Source organism: Scyliorhinus torazame, chromosome 12 (genome assembly GCF_047496885.1).
Source record: "Scyliorhinus torazame isolate Kashiwa2021f chromosome 12, sScyTor2.1, whole genome shotgun sequence".
NCBI classification, from domain to species: domain Eukaryota; kingdom Metazoa; phylum Chordata; class Chondrichthyes; order Carcharhiniformes; family Scyliorhinidae; genus Scyliorhinus; species Scyliorhinus torazame.
This window is the reverse complement of record NC_092718.1, coordinates 90,803,605-90,831,028: the sequence shown is the minus strand read 5'-3', so window position 1 is coordinate 90,831,028 and position 27,424 is coordinate 90,803,605. Positions and strand designations below refer to the sequence as shown.

Below are 27,424 nucleotides of genomic sequence, written 5' to 3'. Positions count from 1 at the left end.
TTAGTACAGAGGGAGCGCTGCATTGTTGGAGGGTCAGAACTGAGAAAGTGCTGCACTATAAGAGGGTCAGTACCGTGGGAGTACTTCACTGTCGGAGGGTCAGTATTTAAGCAAGTGCTTTGCTGTTGGAGAGTCAGTGCTGCGGGAACGCCGCACTGTTGGAGGTTAGTACTGAGGGAGTGCTGCACTGTCAGAGTGTCAGTAGTGAGGGAGTGCTGCACTGTCAGAGGGTCAGTACTGAGGGAGTGCTGCACCATCGGAGGGTCAGTACTGAGGGAGCGCTGCACTGTCAGAGGGTCAGTCCTGATGGTGCGCTGCACTGTCAGAGGGTCAGTACTGAGGGAGTGCTGCACCATCGGAGGGTCAGTACTGAGGGAGTGCTGCACTGTCAGAGGGTCAGTACTGAGGGAGTGCTGCACTGTCAGAGGGTCAGTACTGAGGGAGCGCTGTACTGTCAGAGGGTCAGTACTGAAGGAGTGCTGCACTGTCAGAGGGTCAATACTGAGGGAGTACTGCACTGTCAGAGGGCCAGTACTGAGAGAGTGCTGAATTGACATGGGGTCAGTACTGAGAGAGTGCTGCACTGTCAGAGGGCCAGTACTGAGAGAGTGCTGAACTGACATGGGATCAGTACTGAGGGAGTGCTGCACTGTCAGATGGTCTGTACTGAGGGGGTGTTGCACTGTCAGAGAGTCAGTATAGAGGGAGTGCTGCACTGTCAGACGGTCAGTACTGAGGGAGTGCTGCACTGTCAGATGGTCTGTACTGAGGGGGTGCTGCACTGTCAGAGAGTCAGTACTGAGGGAGTCCTGCACTGTCAAAAGGTTAGTACAGAGGGAGCGCTGCACTGTTGGAGGGTCAGAACTGAGAAAGTGCTGCAGTGTCAGAGGGTCAGTACCGAGGGAGTACTTCACTGTCGGCGGGTCAGTACTGAGGAACCCTGCATCGTCGGTGGGTCAGTATTTAAGCAAGTGCTTTGCTGTTGGAAAGTCAGTGCTGCGGGAAAGCCGCACTGTTGGAGGTTAGTACTGAGGGAGTGCTGCACTGACAGAGGGTCAGTACTGAGGGAGTGCTGCACTGTCAGAGGGTCAGTACTGAGGGAGTGCTGTACTGTCAGAGGGTCAGTGCTGAGGGAGTGCTGCACTGTCAGAGGGACAGTACTGAGGGTGGGCTGCACTGTCAGAGGGTCAGTACTGAGGAAGTGCTGCACTGTCAGAGGGTCAGTACTGAGGGAGTGCTGCACAGTCAGAGGGTCAGTACTGAGGAAGTGCTGCACTGTCAGAGGGTCAGTACTGAGAGATTGCTGCACTGTCAGAGGGTCAGTACTGATGGAGTGCTGCACTGCCAGAGGGTCAGTACTGAGGGAGTGCTGCACTGTCAGAGGGTCAGTACTGAGGGAGTGCTGCACTGTCAGAGAGTCAGTACTGAGGGAGTGCTGCACTGTCGGAGGGACAGTACTGAGGGAGTGCGGCACTGTCAGAGGGTCAGTACTGAGGAAGTGCTGCACTGTCAGAGGGTCAGTACTGAGGGAGTGCTGCACTGTCAGAGGGTCAGTGTTGAGGGAGTGCTGCTCTGTCAGTGGATCAGTACTGAGGGAGTGCTGCACTGTCAGAGGGTCAGCACTGAGGGAATGCTGCACTTTCAGAGGGTCAGTACTGAGGAAGTGCTGCACTGTCAGAGGGTCAGTACTGAGGGTGTGCTGCACTGTCAGAGGGTCAGTACTGAGGATGTGCTGCACTGTCGGAGGGTCAGTACTGAGGGAGTGCTGCACTGTCAGAGGGTCAGTACTGAGGAAGTGCTGCACTGTCAGAGGGTCAGTACTGAAGGATTGCTGCACTGTCAGAGGGTCAGTACTGAGGGAGTGCTGCACTGTCTGAGGGTCAGTACTGAGTGAGTGCTGCACTGTCAGAGGGTCAGTACTGAGGGAGTGCTGCACTGTCAGAGGGACAGTACTGAGGGAGTGCTGCACTGTCAGAGGGTCAGTACTGAGGAAGTGCTGCACTGTCAGAGGGTCAGTACTGAGGGAGTGCTGCACTGTCAGAGGGTCAGCACTGAGGGAATGCTGCACTGTCAGAGGGTCAGTACTGAGGAAGTGCTGCACTGTCAGAGGGTCAGTACTGAGTGATTGCTGCACTGTCAGAGGGTCAGTACTGAGGGAGTGCTGCACTGTCAGAGGGTCAGTACTGTGGGTGTGCTGCACTGTCAGAGGGCCAGTACTGAGGAAGTGCTGCACTGTCAGAAGGTCAGTACTGAGGGATTGCTGCACTGTCGAGGGTCAGTACTGAGGGAATGCTACATTGTCGGAGGGTCAGTTCTGAAGGAGTTCCGCACTGTCAGGGTCAGTACTGAGGGAGTGCTGCAGTGTCAGAGGGTCAGAACTGAGGGAGTGCTGCACTGTCAGACGTTCAGTACTGAGGGGGTGCTGCAGTGACAGAGGGTCAGTACTGAGGGAGCGCCGCACTGTCAGAGGGTCAGCACTGAGGGTGTGCTGCACTGTCAGAGGGTCAGTACTGAGGGAGTGCTGCACTGTCGAGGGTCAGTACTGAGGGAATGCTACATTGTCGGAGGGTCAGTTCTGAAGGAGTTCCGCACTGTCAGGGTCAGAACTGAGGGAGTACTGCACTGTCAGAGGGTCAGAACTGAGGGAGTGCTGCACTGTCAGAGGTTCAGTACTGAGGGGGTGCTGCAGTGACAGAGGGTCAGTACTGAGGGAGTGCTGCACTGTCAGAGCGTCAGTACGGGGATAGTGCTGCATTGTGAGAGGCTCAGTATTGCTGCACTGTTGGAGTATTAGCACTGAGGCAGCATTGCACTGGCGGAGTGTCTGTTCTGTGGGAGTGCTGCACTGTCGGAGGGTCAGTACTGAGGGGGTGTTGCACTGTCAAGGGGTTAATACTGAGGGAGTGCTGCACTGTCAGAGGGTCGGTACTGAGGGAGTGCTGCACTGTCAGGGTCAATACTGAGGGAGTGCTGCACTGTCAGAGGGTCAGTACTGAGGGAGTGTTGCACTGTCAGAGGGTCAATACTGAGGGAGTGCTGCACTGTCAGAGAGTCGGTACTATTGGAGTACTGCACTGTCAGAGGGTCAGTACTGAGGGAGTGCTGCACTGCCAGAGGGTCAGTACTGAGGGAGTGCTGCACTGTCAGAGGGTCAGTACTGAGGGATTGCTGCACTGTCAGAGGGTCAGTACTGAGAGAGCGCCGCACTGTCAGATGGTCAGTACTGAGGGAGCGCCGCACTGTCAGAGGGTCAATACTAAGTGAGTGTTCCACTGTCAGAGGGTCAGTACTGAGGGAGTGCTGCACACTCAGAGGGTCAGTACTGAGGGAATGCTACATTGTCGGAGGGTCAGTTCTGAAGGAGTGCCGCACTGTCGGAGGTTAGTACTTCGGGTTTACTGCTGTCAGAGGGTCAATTCTGAGGCAGTGCTGCATGGTCGGAGGATCTGTGAATAAGTATGGCACTGTTCGGGGGTCAGAACTGAGGTAGTGCTACACTCTGAGAGGGTCAGCACTGAGGGATGATGCATTGCCAGAGCGTCAATACTAAGGGAGAGCCAAGCTGTCTGAGGATCAGTACAGAGGGCGTGCTGCACTCTGCGAGGGTGACTTCAGAGGGAGCACTGCACTGTCAGAGGGTCAACATTGAGGGAGTACTGTACCGTCTGAATGTCAGTACTGAGGGATTGCTGCACTATCAGGGGTCAGAGCTGAGGGAATGCTGCACTGTCAGAGGGTCAGTACTGAGGGAGTGTTGCACTGTCAGGGGTCAGAGCTGAGGGAATGCTACACTGTCGGAAGGTCAGTTCTGAGGGCGCACTGCACTGTCATTGGGACAGTTCTGAGGGAGTGCTGCACTGTCATTGGGACAGTTCTGAGGGAGTGCTGCACTGTCAGACAGCCACTACTGAGGGAACGCAGCACTCTGGGAGGGTCAGTTTTGAGGGAGCCCTGCACGATTGCAGGGTCAGTATTGAGGAAGTGCTGCACTGTCGGATGGTCTGTACTGAGGTCGCACTTCAATGTCAGATGGTCTGTACTGAGAGCTTGCTGCACTGTCAGAGAGTCAGTACTGAGAGCTTGCTGCACTGTCAGAAGGTTAGTACAGAGGGAGCGCTGCATTGTTGGAGGGTCAGAACTGAGAAAGTGCTGCACTATAAGAGGGTCAGTACCGTGGGAGTACTTCACTGTCGGAGGGTCAGTATTTAAGCAAGAGCTTTGCTGTTGGAGAGTCAGTGCTGCGGGAACGCCGCACTGTTGGAGGTTAGTACTGAGGGAGTGCTGCACTGTCAGAGGGTCAGTACTGAGGGAGTGCTGCACTGTCAGAGGGTCAGTACTGAGGGAGTGCTGCACCATCGGAGGGTCAGTACTGAGGGAGCGCTGCACTGTCAGAGGGTCAGTCCTGATGGTGCGCTGCACTGTCAGAGGGTCAGTACTGAGGGAGTGCTGCACCATCGGAGGGTCAGTACTGAGGGAGTGCTGCACTGTCAGAGGGTCAGTACTGAGGGAGTGCTGCACTGTCAGAGGGTCAGTACTGAGGGAGCGCTGTACTGTCAGAGGGTCAGTACTGAAGGAGTGCTGCACTGTCAGAGGGTCAATACTGAGGGAGTACTGCACTGTCAGAGGGCCAGTACTGAGAGAGTGCTGAATTGACATGGGGTCAGTACTGAGAGAGTGCTGCACTGTCAGAGGGCCAGTACTGAGAGAGTGCTGAACTGACATGGGATCAGTACTGAGGGAGTGCTGCACTGTCAGAAGGTCAGTACTGAGGGAGTGCTGCACTGTCAGATGGTCTGTACTGAGGGGGTGTTGCACTGTCAGAGAGTCAGTACAGAGGGAGTGCTGCACTGTCAGATGGTCTGTACTGAGGGGGTGCTGCACTGTCAGAGAGTCAGTACTGAGGGAGTCCTGCACTGTCAAAAGGTTAGTACAGAGGGAGCGCTGCACTGTTGGAGGGTCAGAACTGAGAAAGTGCTGCAGTGTCAGAGGGTCAGTACCGAGGGAGTACTTCACTGTCGGCGGGTCAGTACTGAGGAACCCTGCATCGTCGGTGGGTCAGTATTTAAGCAAGTGCTTTGCTGTTGGAAAGTCAGTGCTGCGGGAAAGCCGCACTGTTGGAGGTTAGTACTGAGGGAGTGCTGCACTGACAGAGGATCAGTACTGAGGGAGTGCTGCACTGTCAGAGGGTCAGTACTGAGGGAGTGCTGCACTGTCAGAGGGACAGTACTGAGGGTGGGCTGCACTGTCAGAGGGTCAGTACTGAGGAAGTGCTGCACTGTCAGAGGGTCAGTACTGAGGGAGTGCTGCACAGTCAGAGGGTCAGTACTGAGGAAGTGCTGCACTGTCAGAGGGTCAGTACTGAGAGATTGCTGCACTGTCAGAGGGTCAGTACTGAGGGAGTGCTGCACTGTCAGAGGGTCAGTACTGAGGGAGTGCTGTACTGTCAGAGGGTCAGTGCTGAGGGAGTGCTGCACTGTCAGAGGGACAGTACTGAGGGTGGGCTGCACTGTCAGAGGGTCAGTACTGAGGAAGTGCTGCACTGTCAGAGGGTCAGTACTGAGGGAGTGCTGCACAGTCAGAGGGTCAGGACTGAGGAAGTGCTGCACTGTCAGAGGGTCAGTACTGAGAGATTGCTGCACTGTCAGAGGGTCAGTACTGATGGAGTGCTGCACTGCCAGAGGGTCAGTACTGAGGGAGTGCTGCACTGTCAGAGGGTCAGTACTGAGGGAGTGCTGCACTGTCAGAGAGTCAGTACTGAGGGAGTGCTGCACTGTCGGAGGGACAGTACTGAGGGAGTGCAGCACTGTCAGAGGGTCAGTACTGAGGAAGTGCTGCACTGTCAGAGGGTCAGTACTGAGGGAGTGCTGCACTGTCAGAGGGTCAGTGTTGAGGGAGTGCTGCTCTGTCAGTGGGTCAGTACTGAGGGAGTGCTGCACTGTCAGAGGGTCAGCACTGAGGGAATGCTGCACTTTCAGAGGGTCAGTACTGAGGAAGTGCTGCACTGTCAGAGGGTCAGTACTGAGGGAGTGCTGCACTGTCAGGGTCAGTGCTGAGGGAGTGCTGCACTGTCAGAGGGACAGTACTGAGGGTGTGCTGCACTGTCAGAGGGTCAGTACTGAGGGAGTGCTGCACTGTCAGAGGGTCAGTACTGAGGAAGTGCTGCACTGTCAGAGGGTCAGTACTGAAGGATTGCTGCACTGTCAGAGGGTCAGTACTGAGGGAGTGCTGCACTGTCTGAGGGTCAGTACTGAGTGAGTGCTGCACTGTCAGAGGGTCAGTACTGAGGGAGTGCTGCACTGTCAGAGGGTCAGTACTGAGGAAGTGCTGCACTGTCAGAGGGTCAGTACTGAGGGAGTGCTGCACTGTCAGAGGGTCAGCACTGAGGGAATGCTGCACTGTCAGAGGGTCAGTACTGAGGAAGTGCTGCACTGTCAGAGGGTCAGTACTGAGTGATTGCTGCACTGTCAGAGGGTCAGTACTGAGGGAGTGCTGCACTGTCAGAGGGTCAGTACTGTGGGAGTGCTGCACTGTCAGAGGGCCAGTACTGAGGAAGTGCTGCACTGTCAGAAGGTCAGTACTGAGGGATTGCTGCACTGTCGAGGGTCAGTACTGAGGGAATGCTACATTGTCGGAGGGTCAGTTCTGAAGGAGTTCCGCACTGTCAGGGTCAGTACTGAGGGAGTGCTGCAGTGTCAGAGGGTCAGAACTGAGGGAGTGCTGCACTGTCAGAGGTTCAGTACTGAGGGGGTGCTGCAGTGACAGAGGGTCAGTACTGAGGGAGCGCCGCACTGTCAGAGGGTCAGCACTGAGGGTGTGCTGCACTGTCAGAGGGTCAGTACTGAGGGAGTGCTGCACTGTCGAGGGTCAGTACTGAGGGAATGCTACATTGTCGGAGGGTCAGTTCTGAAGGAGTTCCGCACTGTCAGGGTCAGTACTGAGGGAGTGCTGCACTGTCAGAGGGTCAGAACTGAGGGAGTGCTGCACTGTCAGAGGTTCAGTACTGAGGGGGTGCTGCAGTGACAGAGGGTCAGTACTGAGGGAGTGCTGCACTGTCAGAGCGTCAGTACGGGGATAGTGCTGCATTGTGAGAGGCTCAGTATTGCTGCACTGTTGGAGGATTAGCACTGAGGCAGCATTGCACTGGCGGAGTGTCTGTTCTGTGGGAGTGCTGCACTCTCGGAGGGTCAGTACTGAGGGGGTGTTGCACTGTCAAGGGGTTAATACTGAGGGAGTGCTGCACTGTCAGAGGGTCGGTACTATTGGAGTACTGCACTGTCAGAGGGTCAGTACTGAGGGAGTGCTGCACTGCCAGAGGGTCAGTACTGAGGGAGTGCTGCACTGTCAGAGGGTCATATCTGAGGGAGTGCTGCACTGTCAGAGGGTCAGTACTGAGAGAGCGCCGCCCTGTCAGATGGTCAGTACTGAGGGAGTGCTGCACTGTCAGAGGGTCAGTACTGAGGGAGCGCCGCACTGTCAGAGGGTCAGTACTAAGTGAGTGTTCCACTGTCAGAGGGTCAGTACTGAGGGAGTGCTGCACACTCAGAGGGTCAGTACTGAGGGAATGCTACATTGTCGGAGGGTCAGTTCTGAAGGAGTGCCGCACTGTCGGAGGTTAGTACTTCGGGTTTACTGCTGTCAGAGGGTCAATTCTGAGGCAGTGCTGCATGGTCGGAGGATCTGTGAATAAGTATGGCACTGTTAGGGGGTCAGAACTGAGGTAGTGCTACACTCTGAGAGGGTCAGCACTGAGGGATGATGCATTGCCAGAGCGTCAATACTAAGGGAGAGCCAAGCTGTCTGAGGATCAGTACAGAGGGAGTGCTGCACTCTGCGAGGGTGACTTCAGAGGGAGCACTGCACTGTCAGAGGGTCAACATTGAGGGAGTACTGTACCGTCTGAATGTCAGTACTGAGGGATTGCTGCACTGTCAGGGGTCAGAGCTGAGGGAATGCTGCACTGTCAGAGGGTCAGTACTGAGGGAGTGTTGCACTGTCAGGGGTCAGAGCTGAGGGAATGCTACACTGTCGGAAGGTCAGTTCTGAGGGCGCACTGCACTGTCATTGGGACAGTTCTGAGGGAGTGCTGCACTGTCATTGGGACAGTTCTGAGGGAGTGCTGCACTGTCAGACAGCCACTACTGAGGGAACGCAGCACTCTGGGAGGGTCAGTTTTGAGGGAGCCCTGCACGATTGGAGGGTCAGTATTGAGGAAGTGCTGCACTGTCGGATGGTCTGTACTGAGGTCGCTCTTCAATGTCAGATGGTCTGTACTGAGAGCTTACTGCACTGTCAGAGAGTCAGTACTGAGAGCTTGCTGCACTGTCAGAAGGTTAGTACAGAGGGAGCGCTGCATTGTTGGAGGGTCAGAACTGAGAAAGTGCTGCACTATAAGAGGGTCAGTACTGAGGAACCCTGCATCGTCGGAGGGTCAGTATTTAAGCAAGTGCTTTGCTGTTGGAGAGTCAGTGCTGCGGGAACGCCGCACTGTTGGAGGTTAGTACTGAGGGAGTGCTGCACTGTCAGAGGGTCAGTACTGAGGGAGTGCTGCACTGTCAGAGGGTCAGTACTGAGGGAGTGCTGCACCATCGGAGGGTCAGTACTGAGGGAGTGCTGCACTGTCAGAGGATCAGTCCTGATGGTGCGCTGCACTGTCAGAGGGTCAGTACTGAGGGAGTGCTGCACCATCGGAGGGTCAGTACTGAGGGAGTGCTGCACTGTCAGAGGGTCAGTACTGAGGGAGTGCTGCACTGTCAGAGGGTCAGTACTGAGGGAGCGTTGTACTGTCAGAGGGTCAGTACTGAAGGAGTGCTGCACTGTCAGAGGGTCAATACTGAGGGAGTACTGCACTGTCAGAGGGCCAGTACTGAGAAAGTGCTGAATTGACATGGGGTCAGTACTGAGAGAGTGCTGCACTGTCAGAGGGCCAGTACTGAGAGAGTGCTGAACTGACATGGGATCAGTACTGAGGGAGTGCTGCACTGTCAGAGGGTCAGTACTGAGGGAGTGCTGCACTGTCAGATGGTCTGTACTGAGGGGGTGTTGCACTGTCAGAGAGTCAGTATAGAGGGAGTGCTGCACTGTCAGACGGTCAGTACTGAGGGAGTGCTGCACTGTCAGATGGTCTGTACTGAGGGGGTGCTGCACTGTCAGAGAGTCAGTACTGAGGGAGTCCTGCACTGTCAAAAGGTTAGTACAGAGGGAGCGCTGCACTGTTGGAGGGTCAGAACTGAGAAAGTGCTGCAGTGTCAGAGGGTCAGTACCGAGGGAGTACTTCACTGTCGGCGGGTCGGTACTGAGGAACCCTGCATCGTCGGTGGGTCAGTATTTAAGCAAGTGCTTTGCTGTTGGAAAGTCAGTGCTGCGGGAACGCCGCACTGTTGGAGGTTAGTACTGAGGGAGTGCTGCACTGACAGAGGGTCAGTACTGAGGGAGTGCTGCACTGTCAGAGGGTCAGTACTGAGGGAGTGCTGTACTGTCAGAGGGTCAGTGCTGAGGGAGTGCTGCACTGTCAGAGGGACAGTACTGAGGGTGTGCTGCACTGTCAGAGGGTCAGTACTGAGGAAGTGCTGCACTGTCAGAGGATCAGTACTGAGGGAGTGCTGCACAGTCAGAGGGTCAGTACTGAGGAAGTGCTGCACTGTCAGAGGGTCAGTACTGAGGGATTGCTGCACTGTCAGAGGGTCAGTACTGAGGGAGTGCTGCACTGCCAGAGGGTCAGTACTGAGGGAGTGCTGCACTGTCAGAGGGTCAGTACTGAGTGAGTGCTGCACTGTCAGAGAGTCAGTACTGAGGGAGTGCTGCACTGTCGGAGGGACAGTACTGAGGGAGTGCTGCACTGTCAGAGGGTCAGTACTGAGGAAGTGCTGCACTGTCAGAGGGTCAGTACTGAGGGAGTGCTGCACTGTCAGAGGGTCAGTGTTGAGGGAGTGCTGCTCTGTCAGTGGGTCAGTACTGAGGGAGTGCTGCACTGTCAGAGGGTCAGCACTGAGGGAATACTGCACTGTCAGAGGGTCAGTACCGAGGAAGTGCTGCACTGTCAGAGGGTCAGTACTGAGGGAGTGCTGCACTGTCAGGGTCAGTGCTGAGGGAGTGCTGCACTGTCAGAGGGACAGTACTGAGGGTGTGCTGCACTGTCAGAGGGTCAGTACTGAGGAAGTGCTGCACTGTCAGAGGGTCAGTACTGAAGGATTGCTGCACTGTCAGAGGGTCAGTACTGAGGGAGTGCTGCACTGTCTGAGGGTCAGTACTGAGTGAGTGCTGCACTGTCAGAGGGTCAGTACAGAGGGAGTGCTGCACTGTCAGAGGGACAGTACTGAGGGAGTGCTGCACTGTCAGAGGGTCAGTACTGAGGAAGTGCTGCACTCTCAGAGGGTCAGTACTGAGGGAGTGCTGCACTGTCAGAGGGTCAGCACTGAGGGAATGCTGCACTGTCAGAGGGTCAGTACTGAGGAAGTGCTGCACTGTCAGAGGGTCAGTACTGAGTGATTGCTGCACTGTCAGAGGGTCAGTACTGAGGGAGTGCTGCACTGTCAGAGGGTCAGTACTGTGGGAGTGCTGCACTGTCAGAGGGCCAGTACTGAGGAAGTGCTGCACTGTCAGAGGGTCAGTACTGAGGGATTGCTGCACTGTCAGGGGGTCAGTACTGAGGGAGTGCTGCACTGTCAGAGGGTCAGTACTGAGGGAGTGCTGCACTGTCAGAGGGTCAGTGTTGAGGGAGTGCTGCACTGTCAGTGGGTCAGTACTGAGGGAGTGCTGCACTGTCAGAGGGTCAGCACTGAGGGAATGCTGCACTGTCAGAGGGTCAGTACTGAGGAAGTGCTGCACTGTCAGAGGGTCAGTACTGAGGGAGTGCTGCACTGTCAGGGTCAGTACTGAGGGAGTGCTGCACTGTCGGAGGGTCAGTACTGAGGAAGTGCTGCACTGTCAGAGGATCAGTACTGAGTGAGTGCTGCACTGTCGGAGGGTCAGTACTGAGGGAGTGCTGCACTGCCAGAGGGTCAGTACTGAGGGAGTGCTGCACTGTCGGAGGGTCAGTACTGAGGGAGTGCTGCACTGTCAGAGGGTCAGTGCTGTTGGAGTGCTGCACTGTCAGAGGATCAGTACTGAGCGAGTCCTGCACTGTCCGAGAGTCAGTACTGAGCGAGTGCTGCACTGTCTGTGGGTCAATACTGAGCGAGTAATAATAATGATCGTCATTAGTATCACAAGTAGGCTTACATTAACACTACTATGAAGTTATTGTGAAAATCCCCTAGTCGCCACACTCCGGTTGCTGTTTGGATACACAGCGGGAGAATTCAGACTGTCCAATTCATCGAACAAGCGCGTCTTTCGGGACTTGTGTGAGGACTCCGGGGCATCTGGTGGAGACCCACGCATACATGGGGAGAACATGCAGACTCCGCTCAGACAGTGACACATGCCGGGAATCGAATCCGGTAATACTGAGGGAGACTGGCATTGTATTCCAGGTGTATCCATTTCATTGAAATTCCAATTTCAACCCATGTCCCCAAAGTATTAGACGGGGCATCTGAATTACAAATACACTGTCATCACCACTCTGCTTATCATCTTCCCCCAACTCCCAGGTCCCCTCCCAAAAGGAAAAAGCAGTGAAACGGGAAAAGTAGAATACTGGTCTGAACGATTCTTTTCTCCTGGGCTCCTCTTTCCCTTCTCCGAGTCCTGATAGGTGGTGGCCAGGAATATTAAATATCTACCCTTTCCCTCTGTCGTCTTTCCCATTACAACCCCATCAATGCAAGTCTTTCTGGGCTGCTGTGAATTTGGTAATCACAATTCTGTGGGGAGTTTTGAAAACTCACCAAGTTATTGGGATATTGTAACACCCCCTGCCTGAGCTGTTGGGAGTTTCGTAAGTCGCAACACCATTGGGGATTTGTCAGTACTTCCCAATAAATAAACCTGCAGCATTGTGTTGGGACACTGTACATCTGCAGGATTGTCAGTGTGTGTAACACACCACAAGACCCACAAGACAATGAGAGGGTGCATCTTCCTGTTGCTGCTCTGTGCTGGAGCCTCTTGGGGTGAGTTTGACACCTTCAACGCAGAGTTGTGTTAATGTTCAGGGACTGCAATGTGAAACTAAACCGAGTGTTCAGGGTCAGACATCCCCTGAACTGCTGCTTATTTTCACTGTACCCATTGGAACGGTAGCATTGTGGAAAGAACAACTGCTTCACAGATCCAGGGTCCCAGGTTCGATTCCGGCTTGGGTCACTGTCTGTGCGGAGTCTGCACATCCTCCCCGTGTGTGCGCGGGTTTCCTCCGGGTGCTCCGGTTTCCTCCCACAGTCCAAAGATGTGCAGGGTAGGTGCATTGGCCATGATAAATTGCCCCTTAGTGTCCAAAATTGCCCTTAGTGTTGGGTGGGGTTACTGGGTTATGGGGATAGAATGGAGGTGTTGACCTTGGATCGGGTGCTCTTTGCAAGAGCCAGTGCAGACTTGATGGGCCGAATGGCCTCCTTCTGCACTGTAAATTCTATGAAATCTATGAAAGCTTTCATCACAGGTCCTCTCACTCAGGATCATTAATTTTGTGCCTCGGGTTTGCTGTCTGTCAACCCTGCTCGCTCACGTTGTTTTTTGTTTTCTCTCAGTCCTTAACTTACTGGTGCTCTCATTCACTCTCTCTCTCTCTCCCTCCACCACTCACTCTGTCTCATTCACTCCCTCTGACTCTCACACCCTCATTCACTCCGTCGCACACACTCTCTCTCTCACACCCTCAATCACTCTGTCTCACACACTCTCCCTCAACTCTCTAACCCCCACTCACTGTGTCTCACACATTCACCCGCTCTCACTCTCTCGCCCACTCTGTGTCTCACACATTCACCCGCTCTCACTCTCTCGCCCACTCTGTGTCTCACACACTCACTCACTCTCTCCCTCTCCCACTCTGTGTCTCACACTCACCCGCTCTCACTCTCTCGCCCACTCTGTGTCTCACACACTCACTCACTCTCTCCCTCTCCCACTCTGTGTCTCACACTCACCCACTCTCACTCTCTTACCCACTCTGTGTCTCACTCACTCACTCACTCTCTCCCACTCTGTGTCTCACACACTCACCCGCTCCTACTCTCTTACCCACTCTGTGTCTCACACACTCACTCACTCTCTCCCTCTCCCACTCTGTGTCTCACACACTCACTCACTCTCTCCCTCTCCCACTCTGTGTCTCACACTCACCCGCTCTCACTCTCTTACCCACTCTGTGTCTCACTCACTCACTCACTCTCTCCCTCTCCCACTCTGTGTCTCACACACTCACCCGCTCCCACTCTCTTACCCACTCTGTGTCTCACACTCACTCACTCTCTCCCTCTCCCACTCTGTGTCTCACACACTCACTCACTCTCTCCCTCTCCCACTCTGTGTCTCACACTCACCCGCTCCCACTCTCTTACCCACTCTGTGTCTCACACACTCACTCACTCTCTCCCTCTCCCACTCTGTGTCTCACACACTCACTCACTCTCTCCCTCTCCCACTCTGTCTCTCACACACTCACCCGCTCTCACTCTCTTACCCACTCTGTGTCTCACTCACTCACTCTCTCCCTCTCCCACTCTGTCTCACACACTCACTCACTCTCTCCCTCTCCCACTCTGTGTCTCACACTCACCCGCTCCCACTCTCTCACCCACTCTGTGTCTCACACACTCACTCACTCTCTCCCTCTCCCACTCTGTGTCTCACACACTCACCCGCTCCCACTCTCTTACCCACTCTCTGTCTCACACTCACTCACTCACTCACTCTCTCCCACTCTGTGTCTCACACTCACCCTCTCTCACTCTCTCGCCCACTCTGTGTCTCACACACTCACTCACTCTCTCCCTCTCCCACTCTGTGCCTCACACTCACCCGCTCCCACTCTCTTACCCACTCTGTGTCTCACTCACTCACTCACTCTCTCCCGCTCTGTGTCTCACACTCACCCTCTCTCACTCTCTCGCCCACTCTGTGACTCACACACTCACACTCACTCGATCTCTCTCTCTGTCTCACACACTCACTCACTCTCTCCCTCTCCCACTCTGTGTCTCACACACTCACCCGCTCTCACTCTCTCGCCCACTCTGTGTCTCACACACTCACTCTCTCTCCCTCTCCCATTTGTGTCTCACACTCACCCGCTCTCACTCTCTCGCCCACTCTGTCTCTCACACACTCACTCACTCTCTCCCTCTCCCACTCACTGTCTCACACACTCACTCACTCTCTCCCTCTCCCACTCACTGTCTCGCACACTCACTCTCTCCCTCTCCCACTCTGTGTCTCACATTCACCCGCTCCCACTCTCTTACCCACTCTGTGTCTCACTCACTCACTCACTCTCTCCCTCTCCCACTCTGTGTCTCACACTCACCCGCTCCCACTCTCTTACCCACTCTGTGTCTCACTCACTCACTCTCTCTCCCTCTCCCACTCTCTGTCTCACACTCACTCACTCTCTCCCTCTCCCACTCTGTGTCTCACACTCACCCGCTCCCACTCTCTTACCCACTCTGTGTCTCACTCACTCACTCTCTCCCTCTCCCAATCTGTGTCTCACACACTCACCCGCTCCCACTCTCTTACCCACTCTGTGTCTCACACACTCACTCACTCTCTCCCTCTCCCACTCTGTGTCTCACACACTCACTCACTCTCTCCCTCTCCCACTCTGTGTCTCACACTCACCCGCTCCCACTCTCTTACCCACTCTGTGTCTCACTCACTCACTCACTCTCTCCCTCTCCCACTCTGTGTCTCACACACTCACTCACTCTCTCCCTCTCCAACTCTGTGTCTCACACTCACCCGCTCCCACTCTCTTACCCACTCTGTGTCTCACTCACTCACTCACTCTCTCCCACTCTGTGTCTCACACTCACCCTCTCTCACTCTCTCGCCCACTCTGTGTCTCACACACTCACTCACTCTCTCCCTCTCCCATTTGTGTCTCACACTCACCCGCTCCCACTCTCTCACCCACTCACTGTCTCACTCACTCACTCACTCTCTCCCTCTCCCACTCACTGTCTCACATACTCACTCACTCTCTCCCTCTCCCACTCACTGTCTCACACACTCACTCACTCTCTCCCTCTCCCACTCACTGTCTCACACCCTCACACTCACTCGATCTCTCTCTCTGTCTCACACACTCACTCACTCTCTCCCTCTCCCACTCTGTGTCTCACACACTCACCCGCTCTCACTCTCTCGCCCACTCTGTGTCTCACACACTCACTCTCTCTCCCTCTCCCATTTGTGTCTCACACTCACCCGCTCCCACTCTCTTACCCACTCTGTCTCTCACACACTCACTCACTCTCTCCCTCTCCCACTCAGTGTCTCACACACTCACTCACTCTCTCCCTCTCCCACTCACTGTCTCACACACTCACACTCACTCGCTCTCTCTCTCTGTCTCACACACTCACTCACTCTCTCCCTCTCCCACTCTGTGTCTCACACACTCACCCACTCTCACTCTCTCGCCCACTCTGTGTCTCACACACTCACTCTCTCTCCCTCTCCCATTTGTGTCTCACACTCACCCGCTCTCACTCTCTCGCCCACTCAGTGTCTCACACACTCACTCACTCTCTCCCTCTCCCACTCACTGTCTCACACACTCACTCACTCTCTCCCTCTCCCACTCACTGTCTCTCACACACACACTCACTCGATCTCTCTCTCTGTCTCACACATGCACACACTCTCCTACTCACTCTGTATCTTGCACACTCACTCACTCTCTCTCACTCTCCCACTATGTGTCTCACACACTCTTACTCACTGTCACCCTCTCTATCTCTCTCACTCACTCTCTCCCTCCCACTCACTGTGATTCATTCACTCTCACTCACGGTCGCTCTCACTCTCTCTCTCCACACACACGCTCTCTCACTCCCACTCACTCTGTATCACACTCACTCACTCTGTCTCTCACTCTCTCTCTCCCACTCTGTGTTTCACGCTCTCTTCCTCTCACACAATCACTCTCACTTTCTCTCTCTCCCTCTATCTTCCACTCCCTCTGTGTTTCACTCTCACTCCGTGTCTCACACACTCTCACTCACTGTCGTTCTCACTCTCTTCCACTTCCCAGTTTTTCTCTCTTCCAACCTCTTCCATCAGGCAGAAGATACACAAGTTTGAGAACACTCACCAATAGATTCAAAGACAGCTTCTTTCTCGCTGTTACCAGACTACTGAATGGCCCTCTTATGGATTGAACTGATCTTTGTAGGCTACCTCTCTACAGTTCTAGCACTATATTCTGGATGCTGCACCCAGTATCTTATGTTTAAGTAGTCACATTACAGGCGTCATTCTCCGACCCCCCGCTGGGTTGGAGAATCGCCGGGGGCTGCCGTGAATCCCGCCCCCGCCGGTTGCCGAAGTCTCCGGTACCGGATATTCGGCGGGGGTGGGAATCGGGCCGCGCCGGTTGGCGGGCCCCCCCGCTGGATTCTCCGGCCCGGATGGGCCGAAGTCCCGCCGATAAATTGCCTGTCCCGCCGGCGTGGATTAAACCACCTTTTGAACGGCGGGACAAGGCGGCGTGGGCGGGCTCCGGTGTCCTGGGGGGGGCACGGGGCGATCTGGCCCCGGGGGGTGCCCCCACGGTGGCCTGGCCCGCGATCGGGGCCCACCGATCCGCGGGCGGGCCTGTGCCATGGGGGCACTCTTTCCCTTCCGCCTCCGCCATGGTCTCCACCATGGCGGAGGCGGAAGAGACTCCCTCCACTGCGCATGCGCGGGAAACTTTCAGCGGCCGCTGATGCTCCCGCGCATGCGCCGCCCCGACATGTCATTCCCGCGCCAGCTGGCGGGGCAACAAAGGCCGTTTCCGCCAGCTGGCGGGGCGGAAATTCCTTCGGCGTCGGCCTAGCCCCTCAATGTTGGGGCTCGGCCCCCAAAGATGCGGAGCATTCCGCACCTTTGGGGCGGTGCGATGCCCGCCTGATTGGCGCTGTTTTGGGCGCCAGTTGGCGGACATTGCGCCGTTTCCGGAGAATTTCGCCCTACATATTTATAATACGTTTTATGTATTCATGTATGGAGTGATCTGCCTGGACTGTATGCAGAACAATACCTTTCACTGTACCTCGGTACACGTGACAATAAGTCAAATCAATCACTCACTGTATCTCACACACACACTCATTCTCTCGCTCTCTTCCACTCAGCAACTCACACTCTCTCTCTCTCACTTACTGTATCACACATTCTCACTCACTGTTATTCTCACTCACTCTTTCTTTCACATTCACACTCTCTCACTCACTCTCCTGCTCTCAGTCATTCTCTTGCTCACTCACTTTTTCACCCGCTCTCCCGCTTTCAAACTCCTACTCTCGATCTCATTCACTCACTCTCTCTCACCCACCATATCACATTCTCTCCCCATCTCTATCACATTCATCCTCTATGACCGTCTCTCTCACTCTTTCTCGCTATCTCTCATTATCTCCTCTTTCGCATTTATTCTCTCTCCCTCTCACCCTCTCTCTTATTCACTCACTCTCTCTCTCATACTTTGTCAGTCAATCCCTTTTGTTTCACACATAGAACGCGATTTAACGGCCCCTTCGCACTTGACTAGGTGTCCTGACGATGCCGTTGAATCTTACAAGATTTGCGATGCTCGAGACGTCTCGGAGATTAACCGAACTTCGCGAGGTATTGCAATCTAGATCTTGCTCTCACTGGGCGACATCCGATAAGCATATTTAAGTGCAGTAAGAAGTCTTACAACACCAGGTTAAAGTCCAACAGGTTTGTTTCGATGTCACTAGCTTTCGGAGCGCTGCTCCTTCCTCAGGTTCATTCCCCACTCACTCCCTCCTAAAAGCTCTGTAAATTCTTCTCACTGTTGTATTCGGCACTCTGGCTGAAGGCATTCTTGGTGGTTTTAATCACTGTGATAGCCCAGTCTCCGACTGCCCCGCCCCCAACCTCCCTTCATTGGTTACCTGACACGTTGATTGTTACCTTCCCTCCAGCCAATTGGAAGGGAGTTGACTCTTTGTTGCCTGATTGGATAGGAGAGTTCCAAACTTGTCCCTCTTTTGTGTGTTTACATCAGATGACACAGGAGAGACGGCCCAGAAACAGGCCATTCGGCCCATCCAGTCCATGGCAGTGTCTGTGCTCCATTCGAGCCTCTTCCCATCTTTTCTCACCTAAATTTCCCACGTAACTCGGCATTCCCATCTCCCTCATCTGCCTGTTCAACTTCCTCTAAAATACGTCGACACTATTTGCTGCTTAACTCCCCCCCGAAAAAGCCAGACTCTAAATTTTCAACAAGGCCGCTTGGACTCCACAAACTGTGGAAATATTTTTCCCAAACTTCCCCCATCACTTGTGCTTTTTATGTCGGAAACTTCAATCAATTCATTTCCCCACCCCGCCCCTGGGCCTCCCAGAATTGGAAAGATAAAAGACCATTCTTGGGATGAGGGGCTTATTTTATGAAGGTTGAACAGGTTGGGCCTATTGCAGTGTAGAAGAATGATGGGTTATCTTAATGAAGCCTATAAGATCCTGAGGGGCTTTAATGGGGTAGGTACCAGGAGGGCCTTTCCACTTGTGGGAGAGATGAGAACCAGGGGGACACGGTTTAAGAATAAGAGGTCTCCCATTTAAAACAGAGATGAGGAGAAATTGATTTCCCTCAAAGGGTCATTAATCTGTGGAATTCTCTTACCCAGAAAGCCTGGAGGCTGCGGGGTCATTAAATTTATTCAAGGCAGAATTGGAAAGGTTTTGGACAGATAAGGGAGTAAATGGTTATGGGAGGAGCAGGTGTGGGTCAAAGGGAAAGAAAGTTGAGGCCACGACCAGATCAGCCATGATCTTAGAGTGGTGGAGCAGGCTTGAATGCAGGCCTGAGGCTGAATGGCCTACTCCTGCTCCTAAGTCCTAAAGAAGACATTACAGTTTGTTCAATGCCCCCCTCAAGGTGATGTGTCATCCATTATTCATATGCCATCCTTCCCTGCATTGGTGGAGGATGGGCTTTGACAAATGACCTTTCTTTCTCTCTCTCCAGCTCTTGTCTGCAAGCAAGTCGCAGGGCGCATGAAACAAATCGACGCCAGCAATGGCCAGGTATTTGCGGTGGATTTTCATGGTAACGTCTTCACCAGAAGGGGTGAATTTTGGGCCAGAGTGCCAGGAAATCTTGGCCATGTCACCGTGGGTGCGGCTGGAGTCTGGGGCGTCGGCAGGGACCAGAAGGTTTACAAATTGGTTGATGGATCCTGGGCTATACTGACAGGTAAGCTTGTCTCTATCCACCTTGCTCAGAGCCACTCCTGCCAAGGAGATCCTTCCACTGCCCGCCACTTTGCTCTCAAGGAGAGATCTCTGTAGCTCTCCAACTCCGCTCGATATACTGGCATTCCCTTTGCTAAATGTCACCTTTCTCAAGTTCCTCTTTGTTCTTCCAATCTCAAGCACCTCTCCATTGGCCTTATCAGAAGTCCTGTGGCATGGTGGGTAGCACCCCCTACCTCTAGCACCCCCATCTCTGAACCTGACACTCCAGGTTTTCGTTCAACGTCAGGACTCGGTTGGCCACGGAAGGAGTCTTCGCCAATCCTTCCACTATTTTTTCACACGATTACCCAAAAGAAGAAAACAGTGTGTGAAGCTACACTGTAAAAAAATAAAAATGGGCCTTCTGGGCTGTGTATGGAACTTTTAGCTTACGTCTTAGCACCCACATTTCAAAACCCTCTATTTTTGTTCACAGATCTTTGCTTATTATCCAGTTTCCTGAGCTACAGAGGAAAATGGATGCAGAACGTTGCACTGCTGAGATTTTCCTTTCTCCGAGTTTCAGTTTCCTTGTTAACATACACATCCTCCTTCCAATATTACTTTTATCTACTCCCATCCTTCTGTCATCAGCAACGCATCAACAAACTCCTGTAGGCCAACTTCTCCACTTGTTCCAGTGTGGCAGCATCCACTTCAATCTGCACTCTAGTTTCTTCCAATGTATCCCTTCTGACTCTCATCATTTTTGTGGTGTCCGTACTCAATCCACATTCTAAATTTCTAGATTGCTCCCGATCTAGGATTGTCTGTCAGACCTCTTCTGATTCTGCGAGCGGAGGTGTGCAGTCAGTATACCACAAGTCTCTTTGGTCTCGCCTCCAATTTCCGATCCCGACCTCCCCCCACCCCCACCACCACCACCACACTGGAGGTGCAGCTAATTCTCGGAATATTTGTTCCCTCTCTTCACTGGAAACATGTCTGAATTCTCCGGCCATTGCGATTCTCTTTACCCGCCGGCAGCACACCCCCCGTCCATGGGTTTCAATGGGAAATCAAATTTACAAGCAGCGGGAGTAGAGAATTCCACCGCTATCAAATGGTACGCCACCAAGAAACACGCGGCTGACAATCCCGCCTAATAATTGACGGACATATGCTAAAGGATCTTGATTTCGGGCACGTGTTATTTCAGTGATTGAGCTGTGATTTTAAAGTTTTGTTCAAATCTCCCACTCCTTGTCATTTATCTAATTTTTGTTTCTCAAACCTTGCTGTGTGCAAGTTGGCTATTGCCTTTCCTACATTACAGCGGTGACTACATTTCAATGGTGCTTAATTGTCTCTCAACTAATGAATTCACTAATTAAATGCTTTGTGATATGTAAGGTGCTATATTAGTGCAAGCTTTTTCTCCCTTTCTTGAGCCAAAGCACAACACAGCCACCCAAGGACTTTCCAAAGTTTGGTCATTGTCCAAATCATAAAAATGTGAGCTGTAAATCACAACATCACTCATCCAAGCCATAATCTATATCGTGTAACTATCCTCCACTCACTGCGTTTTGCTAGAAAAAAATCCCTTTCTTTTATCAGGAAGCTTTGCTGTAATTTCAGTCGTGAGCTCTGTTTGTTGTAGTTCAGAGAGAATCTTTTTAAATAGATCCTGCAGACTGATGTAGTGTGATGATTAAGTAGGATCTGTAGACAGTTTGATATTGCGTGCTATTTAAGTAGACACTGTGGATTGTTTGCTGGATTGCACTGTTTCGATCGACTCTTTATTGTAAGAATGGACTGCTTGCTGTGAGTTCTACCCTCATCAACCCACTGATGTGGCACCATGGTGTTAATCGAATATAATCTTCTCATCCAAATGAGAACGACTTACCAGGGGTAAGCCATGGGGCACAGATCTCTGGCACAGAGTCTGTCCCTGTTGCTCAGAAGGGAAGGGGGGAGAGGAGTAGAGTATTAGTCATTGGAGACTCCATAGTTAGGGGGATAGATAGAAGATTCTGTGGGAACGAGAGAGACTCGCGGTTGGTGTGTTGCCTCCCAGGTGCCAGGGCCGTGATGTCTCGGATCGTGTTTTCGGGATCCTTAAGGGGGAGGGGGAGCAGCCCCAAGTCGTGGTCCACATAGGTACCAATGACATAGGTAGGAAAAGGGATAGGGATGTTGTAAGGCAGGAATTCAGGGAGCTCGGGTGGAAACTTAGATCTAGGACAAACAGAGTTATTATCTCTGGGTTGTTACCCGTGCCACGTGCGAGCGAGACGAGGAATAGGGAGAGAGAGGAGTTGAACATGTGGCTACAGGGATGGTGCAGGAGGGAGGGTTTCAGATTTCTGGATAATTGGGGCTCATTCTGGGGTCGGTGGGACCTCTACAAACGGGATGGTCTACACCTGGTCCGAGGGATACCAATATCTTTGGGGGGGAAATTTGCTAATTCTCTTTGGGAGGGTTTAAACTAGTTCAGCAGGGGATTGGGAACCTGAATTGTAGCTCCAGTATACAGGAGGTTGAGAGTAGTGAGGTCATGAGTAAGGTTTCAAAGTTGCAGGAGTGTACCGGCAGGCAGAAAGGTGGTTTAAAGTGTGTCTTCTTCAATGCCAGGAGCATCCGGAATAAGGTGGGTGAACTTATGGGTTGGTACCTGGGACTTCGATGTTGTGGCCATTTCGGAGACATGGATAGAGCAGGGACAAGAATGGTTGTGCAGGTGCCGGGGTTTAGATATTTCAGTAAGCTCAGGGAAGGTGGTAAAAGAGGAGGAGGGGCGGCATTGTTAGTCAAGGACAGTATTACTGTGGCAGAAAGGACGTTTGATGAGGATTCGTCTACTGAGGTAGTATGGGCTGAGGTTAGAAACAGGAAAGGAGAGGTCACCCTGTTAGGGGTTTTCTATAGGCCTCCGAAAAGTTCCAGAGATGTAGAGGAAAGGATTGCAAAGATTATTCTGGATAGGAGCGAAAGCAACAGGGTAGTTGTTATGGGGGACTTTAACTTTCCAAATATTGACTGGAAACGTTATAGTTCGAGTACTTTAGATGGATCCGTTTTTGTCCAATGTGTGCAGGAGGGTTTCCTGACACAGTATGTAGATAGGCTAATGAGAGGCAAGGCCATCTTGGATTTGGTACTGGGGAATGAACCAGGACAGGTGTTAGATTTGGAGGTAGGTGAGCACTTTGGTGATAGTGACCACAATTCGATTACGTTTACTTTAGTGATGGAAAGGGATAGGTATATACCGCAGGGCAAGAGTTATATCTGGGGGAAAGGCAATTATGATGCGATGAGGCAAGACTTAGGATGCATCGGATGGTGAGCAAAACTGCAGGGGATGGGCACAATGGAAATGTGGAGCTTGTTCAAGGAACAGCTACTGCGTGTCCTTGATAAGTATGTACCTGTCAGGCAGGGAGGAAGTGGTCGAGCGAGGGAACCGTGGTTTATTAAAGCAGTCGAAACACTTGTCAAGAGGAAGAAGGAGGCTTATGTAAAGATGAGACATGAAGGTTCAGTTAGGGCGCTCGAGAGTTACAAGTTAGCTAGGAAGGACCTAAAGAGAGAGCTAAGAAGAGCCAGGAGGGGACATGAGAAGTCTTTGGCAGGTAGAATCAAGGAAACCCTAAAGCTTTCTATAGATATGTCAGGAATAAAAGAATGACTAGGATAAGAGTAGGGCCAGTCAAGGACAAGTGTGGAGTCCGAGGAGATAGGAGAGGTGCTAAATGAATATTTTTCGTCAGTATTCACACAGGAAAAAGACAATGTTGTCGAGGAGAATACTGAGATTCAGGCTACTAGACTAGAAGGGCTTGAGGTTCATAAGGAGGAGGTATTAGCAATTCTGGAAAGTGTGAAAATAGATAAGTTCCCTGGGCCGGATGGGATTTATCCTAGGATTCTCTGGGAAGCTAGGGAGGAGATTGCTGAGCCTTTGGCTTTGATCTTTAAGTCATCTTTGTCTACAGGAATAGTGCCAGAAGACTAGAGGATAGCAAATGTTGTCCCCTTGTTCAAGAAGGGGAGTAGAGACAACCCCAGTAACTATAGACCAGTGAGCTTTACTTCTGTCTTGGAATGGTTTATAAGAGATAGGATGTATAATCATCTGGAAAGGAATAATTTGATTAGAGATAGTCAACACGGTTTTGTGAAGGGTAGGTCGTGCCTCACAAACCTTATTGAGTTCTTTGAGAAGGTGACCAAACAGGTGGATGAGGGTAAAGCAATTGATGTGGTGTATATGGATTTCAGTAAAGCGTTTGATAAGGTTCCCCACGGTCAGCTACTGCAGAAAATATGGAGGCTGGGGATTGAGGGTGATTTAGCAGTTTGGATCAGAAATTGGCTAGCTGGAAGTAGACAAAGGGTGGTGGTTGATGGGAAATGTTCAGACTGGAGTCCAGTTACTAGTGGTGTACCCCAAGGATCTGTTTTGGGGCCACTGCTGTTTGTCATTTCTTAAATTACCTGGAGGAGGGCGTAGAAGGATGGATGAGTAAATTTGCAGATGACACTAAAGTCGGTGGAGGTGTGGACAGTGCGGAAGGATGTTACAAGTTACAGAGAGACATAGATAAGCTGCAGCGCTGGGCTGAGAGGTGGCAAATGGAGTTTAATGCAGAAAAGTGTGAGGTGATTCATTTTGGAAGGACTAACAGGAAGACAGAGTACTGGGCTAATGGTAAGATTCTTGGCAGTGTGGATAAGCAGAGAGATCTCGGTGTCCATGTACATAGATCCCTGAAAGTTGCCACCCAGGTTGAGAGGGTTGTTAAGGCGTACGGTGTGTTAGCTTTTATTGGTAGAAGGATTGAGTTTCGGAGTCATGAGGTCATGTTGCAGCTGTACAAAACTCTGGTACGGCCGCATTTGGAGTATTGCGTGCAATTCTGGTCACTGCATTATAGGAAGGATGTGGAAGCATTGGAAAGGGTGCAGAGGAGATTTACCAGAATGTTGCCAGGTATGGAGGGAAGATCTTATGAGGAAAGGCTGAGGGACTTGAGGCTGTTTTTGTTAGAGAGAAGAAGGTTAAGAGGTGCCTTAATTGAGGCATACAAGATGATCAGAGGATTGGATAAGGTGAGCAGTGAGAGCCTTTTTCCTCGGATGGTGATGTCTAGCATGAGGGGACATAGCTTTAAATTGAGGGGAGATAGATATAGGACAGATGTCAGAGGTAGGTTAATGTTCTATGTCTATGTTCTATGTTCTAAATGTGCTTCCTCTTGACAGGAATGCTGAAGCAGATCGATGGTGGTGGGGATCAGATTATAGCTGGAGTTAACGGGGGGAACAATGTTTTTTGCTCCAACAAACGAGACACGGTCAGAGCAGCCAGATTTTTCACTCCAGTTTACAAGCATATCCGGGGTAAGATGAAGTACTACTCGTGCGGACCCAATACTTGCTGGGGTGTCAACCCTACCGGCTTTATCTACTGTCGATTGCACATCAAGCCGGTGTTCTGCATTGGGACACATTGGCTGAGGGTACCTGGTCGATTCCGGATGGTCGAGGTTGGATCAGATGGAACTGTCTTTGCAATTGACATCCACTGGAGGGTCTTTCGCAGGTACGGCACTCGGGTTGTGACTGAAACCGTTCGCACTGTTTCAAAAATAAACATGTGATAAGATATTTATTTCCCAGTTCATAGAATCATAGAAATGACAGAAGCTTTAGAGATTGGAAGAAGGCCAATCGATCCACTGTGTCCAGATGGGCTAGCAGGCTGATCTCCAATCTAACCCTATTTTCAAGTTCTTGATCTGTAGCTTTACTTATCAAACGCATTTCCAAGTGTCTTTTTAAGATATGTTGAGGGCTCCCGTCTCCATCACCCTCTCGGGGAGTGAGTTCCAGATCCCCACCACCCTCTTTCTGAAAGAATTGCCCTGGCGGACCTCCCAACCTCTTACCCAAAATTTATAACCCCTGGTTATGGATCCTTCAACCTTTTCCATTCTGACTAGACCTCCAATAATTTTACACTTTACTTTAAAGAAATATCCCATTTCAGCCTGTAAAAGAAAATGACCACCACCCTATCCAGTTTCCAATTCTCTTCCTGTAACTAGTGGTGCATTAAGGCAGTCTGTCTCCGCAGCTACTTAGCCCCGGAACAGGTCACCAGTCTGTCGCCAGAGGCTGAGTGCTTGAGGGGGGGTCACTTCATACCAGGAGGCTCTACGGCTCTTACTGACAGCCATTAGGGTGTTTGGAAGGATTTGCAACTCAACCTGTTTTGGTCACATTAAGAACACACCTTCCTTGGCCATCAAATCCTGGAAAGGAACTCGAACCATGAGCTTCTGCCTCAGGGACCCTAACCCACCTCACCACAAGGCCAGCCTATCCAAATATACCTCATAACTACCCTCATCAATCAACTCTGTACTCTCAGGAATGCAGTCACATTTTTCCTTTCGAAAGCGCTGTGACCAGACTGTACCCAGTGCTTCAACACAAGCCTAACTAGTGTCTTAGTTCGTAGGATCCCGAAAGTGCACAATGAGGCCATTCGGCCCATCAAGTCTGCACTGACCCTCTGAAAGAGCACCCTGACTTGGCCCGCCCACCCATCCTATCCTTGTAACCCCACGTAACCTTGGGCGGCACAGTAGCACAGTGGTTAGCACTATTGCTTCACAGCTCCAGGGTCCCAGGTTCAATTCCCGGCTTGGGTCACTGTCTGTGTGGAGTTTGCACGTTCCCCCCGTGTCTGCGTGGGTTTCCTCCGGGTGCTCCGGTTTCCTCCCACAAGTCTCGAAAGACGTGCTTGTTAGGTGAATTGGACATTCTGAATTCTCCCTCAGCGTACCCGAACAGGCGCGGGAATGTGGCAACTTGGGGCTTTTCACAGTAATTTAGTTTCAGTGTTAATGTGAGCCTACTTGTGGCACTAATAAAGATTATTATTATAATTTTAATATGGCCAATTTACCTAACCTGCACATCTTTGGACATTTAGAGGCAATCTAGCATGGCAACTCCACCTGACCTTGTGGAGTCTTGCTGTGTAAAGACTGGCCTCCACATTTCCCGACAGTATAACAGTAATCCCTGTCAAATTGTCAAGTTGTGAAGAGTCACCACGAGTGAAATGCAGCCTCTTACCTTTGCAACTTGTGGTCCGGACTGGCTGTGAGCCATGGCATGGGCAGCAGGCAAAGGAACCAATGGATTATTTGTGATTGTAAAATTCTTGTGCTACCTTTATTCCGCAGAGTTGGAATCAGTCCAGCAAGACCACAAGGGATAAGATGGGTCCTGTTTAACTTCGTAGGTAGAAGGTTCCGGCACGTGACCGCCGATCTGGGAACTCTGTGGCTGGTCGAAACCAATGGCCGCCTCATTCGCTGCCAATAGAATGTTGAGAGTGGCACCAATGTGGAGGAACTGCATTTGGCAGAATATTTCAGTCTGATTAAAGAGAAGTCCTCTCTAGCTATATGTGCCTCTGTATCTGCTGGATTTTGAATTAAATGCTGGCTTTAATCCTGTCCCAGTGAAAGTGATTTCAACAATGGTCGAAGTGATAAACAGCTGTTTCCAATACACTCTATCCATAATAGAATTCTCTGCCTCTATCCATGTAAACACGTCAGATTGTGATCACACTCGAACCACAAGGGGGGTTTTGAGTCGCTATCTTCTCCCATCACATGTCCCGGGACCTGTGTGAAGGGGGGTGGGGCAGGACGATCCAGATGGGTCAGCATTCTCAGAGTTTAGATGGTGATTGGTCGATTATTGACACCTTGATGTTTGATTCTGCCAATTGTTAATTCGTTAAGAGTTGGAGATGATTGCATTTTGTTCCATTCCTAATCCTGTGCTGTACCTGTCCTGGGAGTGTTTGATGGGGACAGTGTAGAGGGAGCTTTACTCTGTATCTAACCCCGTGCTGTATCTGTCCAGGGAGTGTTTGATGGGGACAGTGTAGAGGGAGTTTTACTCTGTATCTAACCCTGTGCTGCATCTGTCCTGGGAGTGTTTGATGGGGGAAGTATAGAGGGAGCTATACTCCGTATCTAACCCCATGCTGTACCTGCCCTGGGAGTGTTTTATAGCAACA

At 51.9% G+C, this 27,424-nt stretch overlaps 1 protein-coding gene across 1 annotated transcript; it reads left to right on the top strand.

Annotated features, from left to right (window-relative positions):
• Positions 1 to 11,931: 11,931 nt before the first annotated feature.
• On the top strand, positions 11,932 to 26,844 carry LOC140386545 (fish-egg lectin-like). The gene is made up of 4 exons (XM_072468966.1): positions 11,932 to 12,053; positions 19,091 to 19,318; positions 24,580 to 24,919; positions 26,574 to 26,844. The coding sequence occupies exons 1-4, from the start codon at positions 12,005 to 12,007 to the stop codon at positions 26,713 to 26,715; spliced, it is 759 nt and encodes a 252-aa protein (XP_072325067.1). The 5' UTR covers positions 11,932 to 12,004; the 3' UTR covers positions 26,716 to 26,844.
• The last annotated feature ends 580 nt before the right edge of the window (positions 26,845 to 27,424 follow it).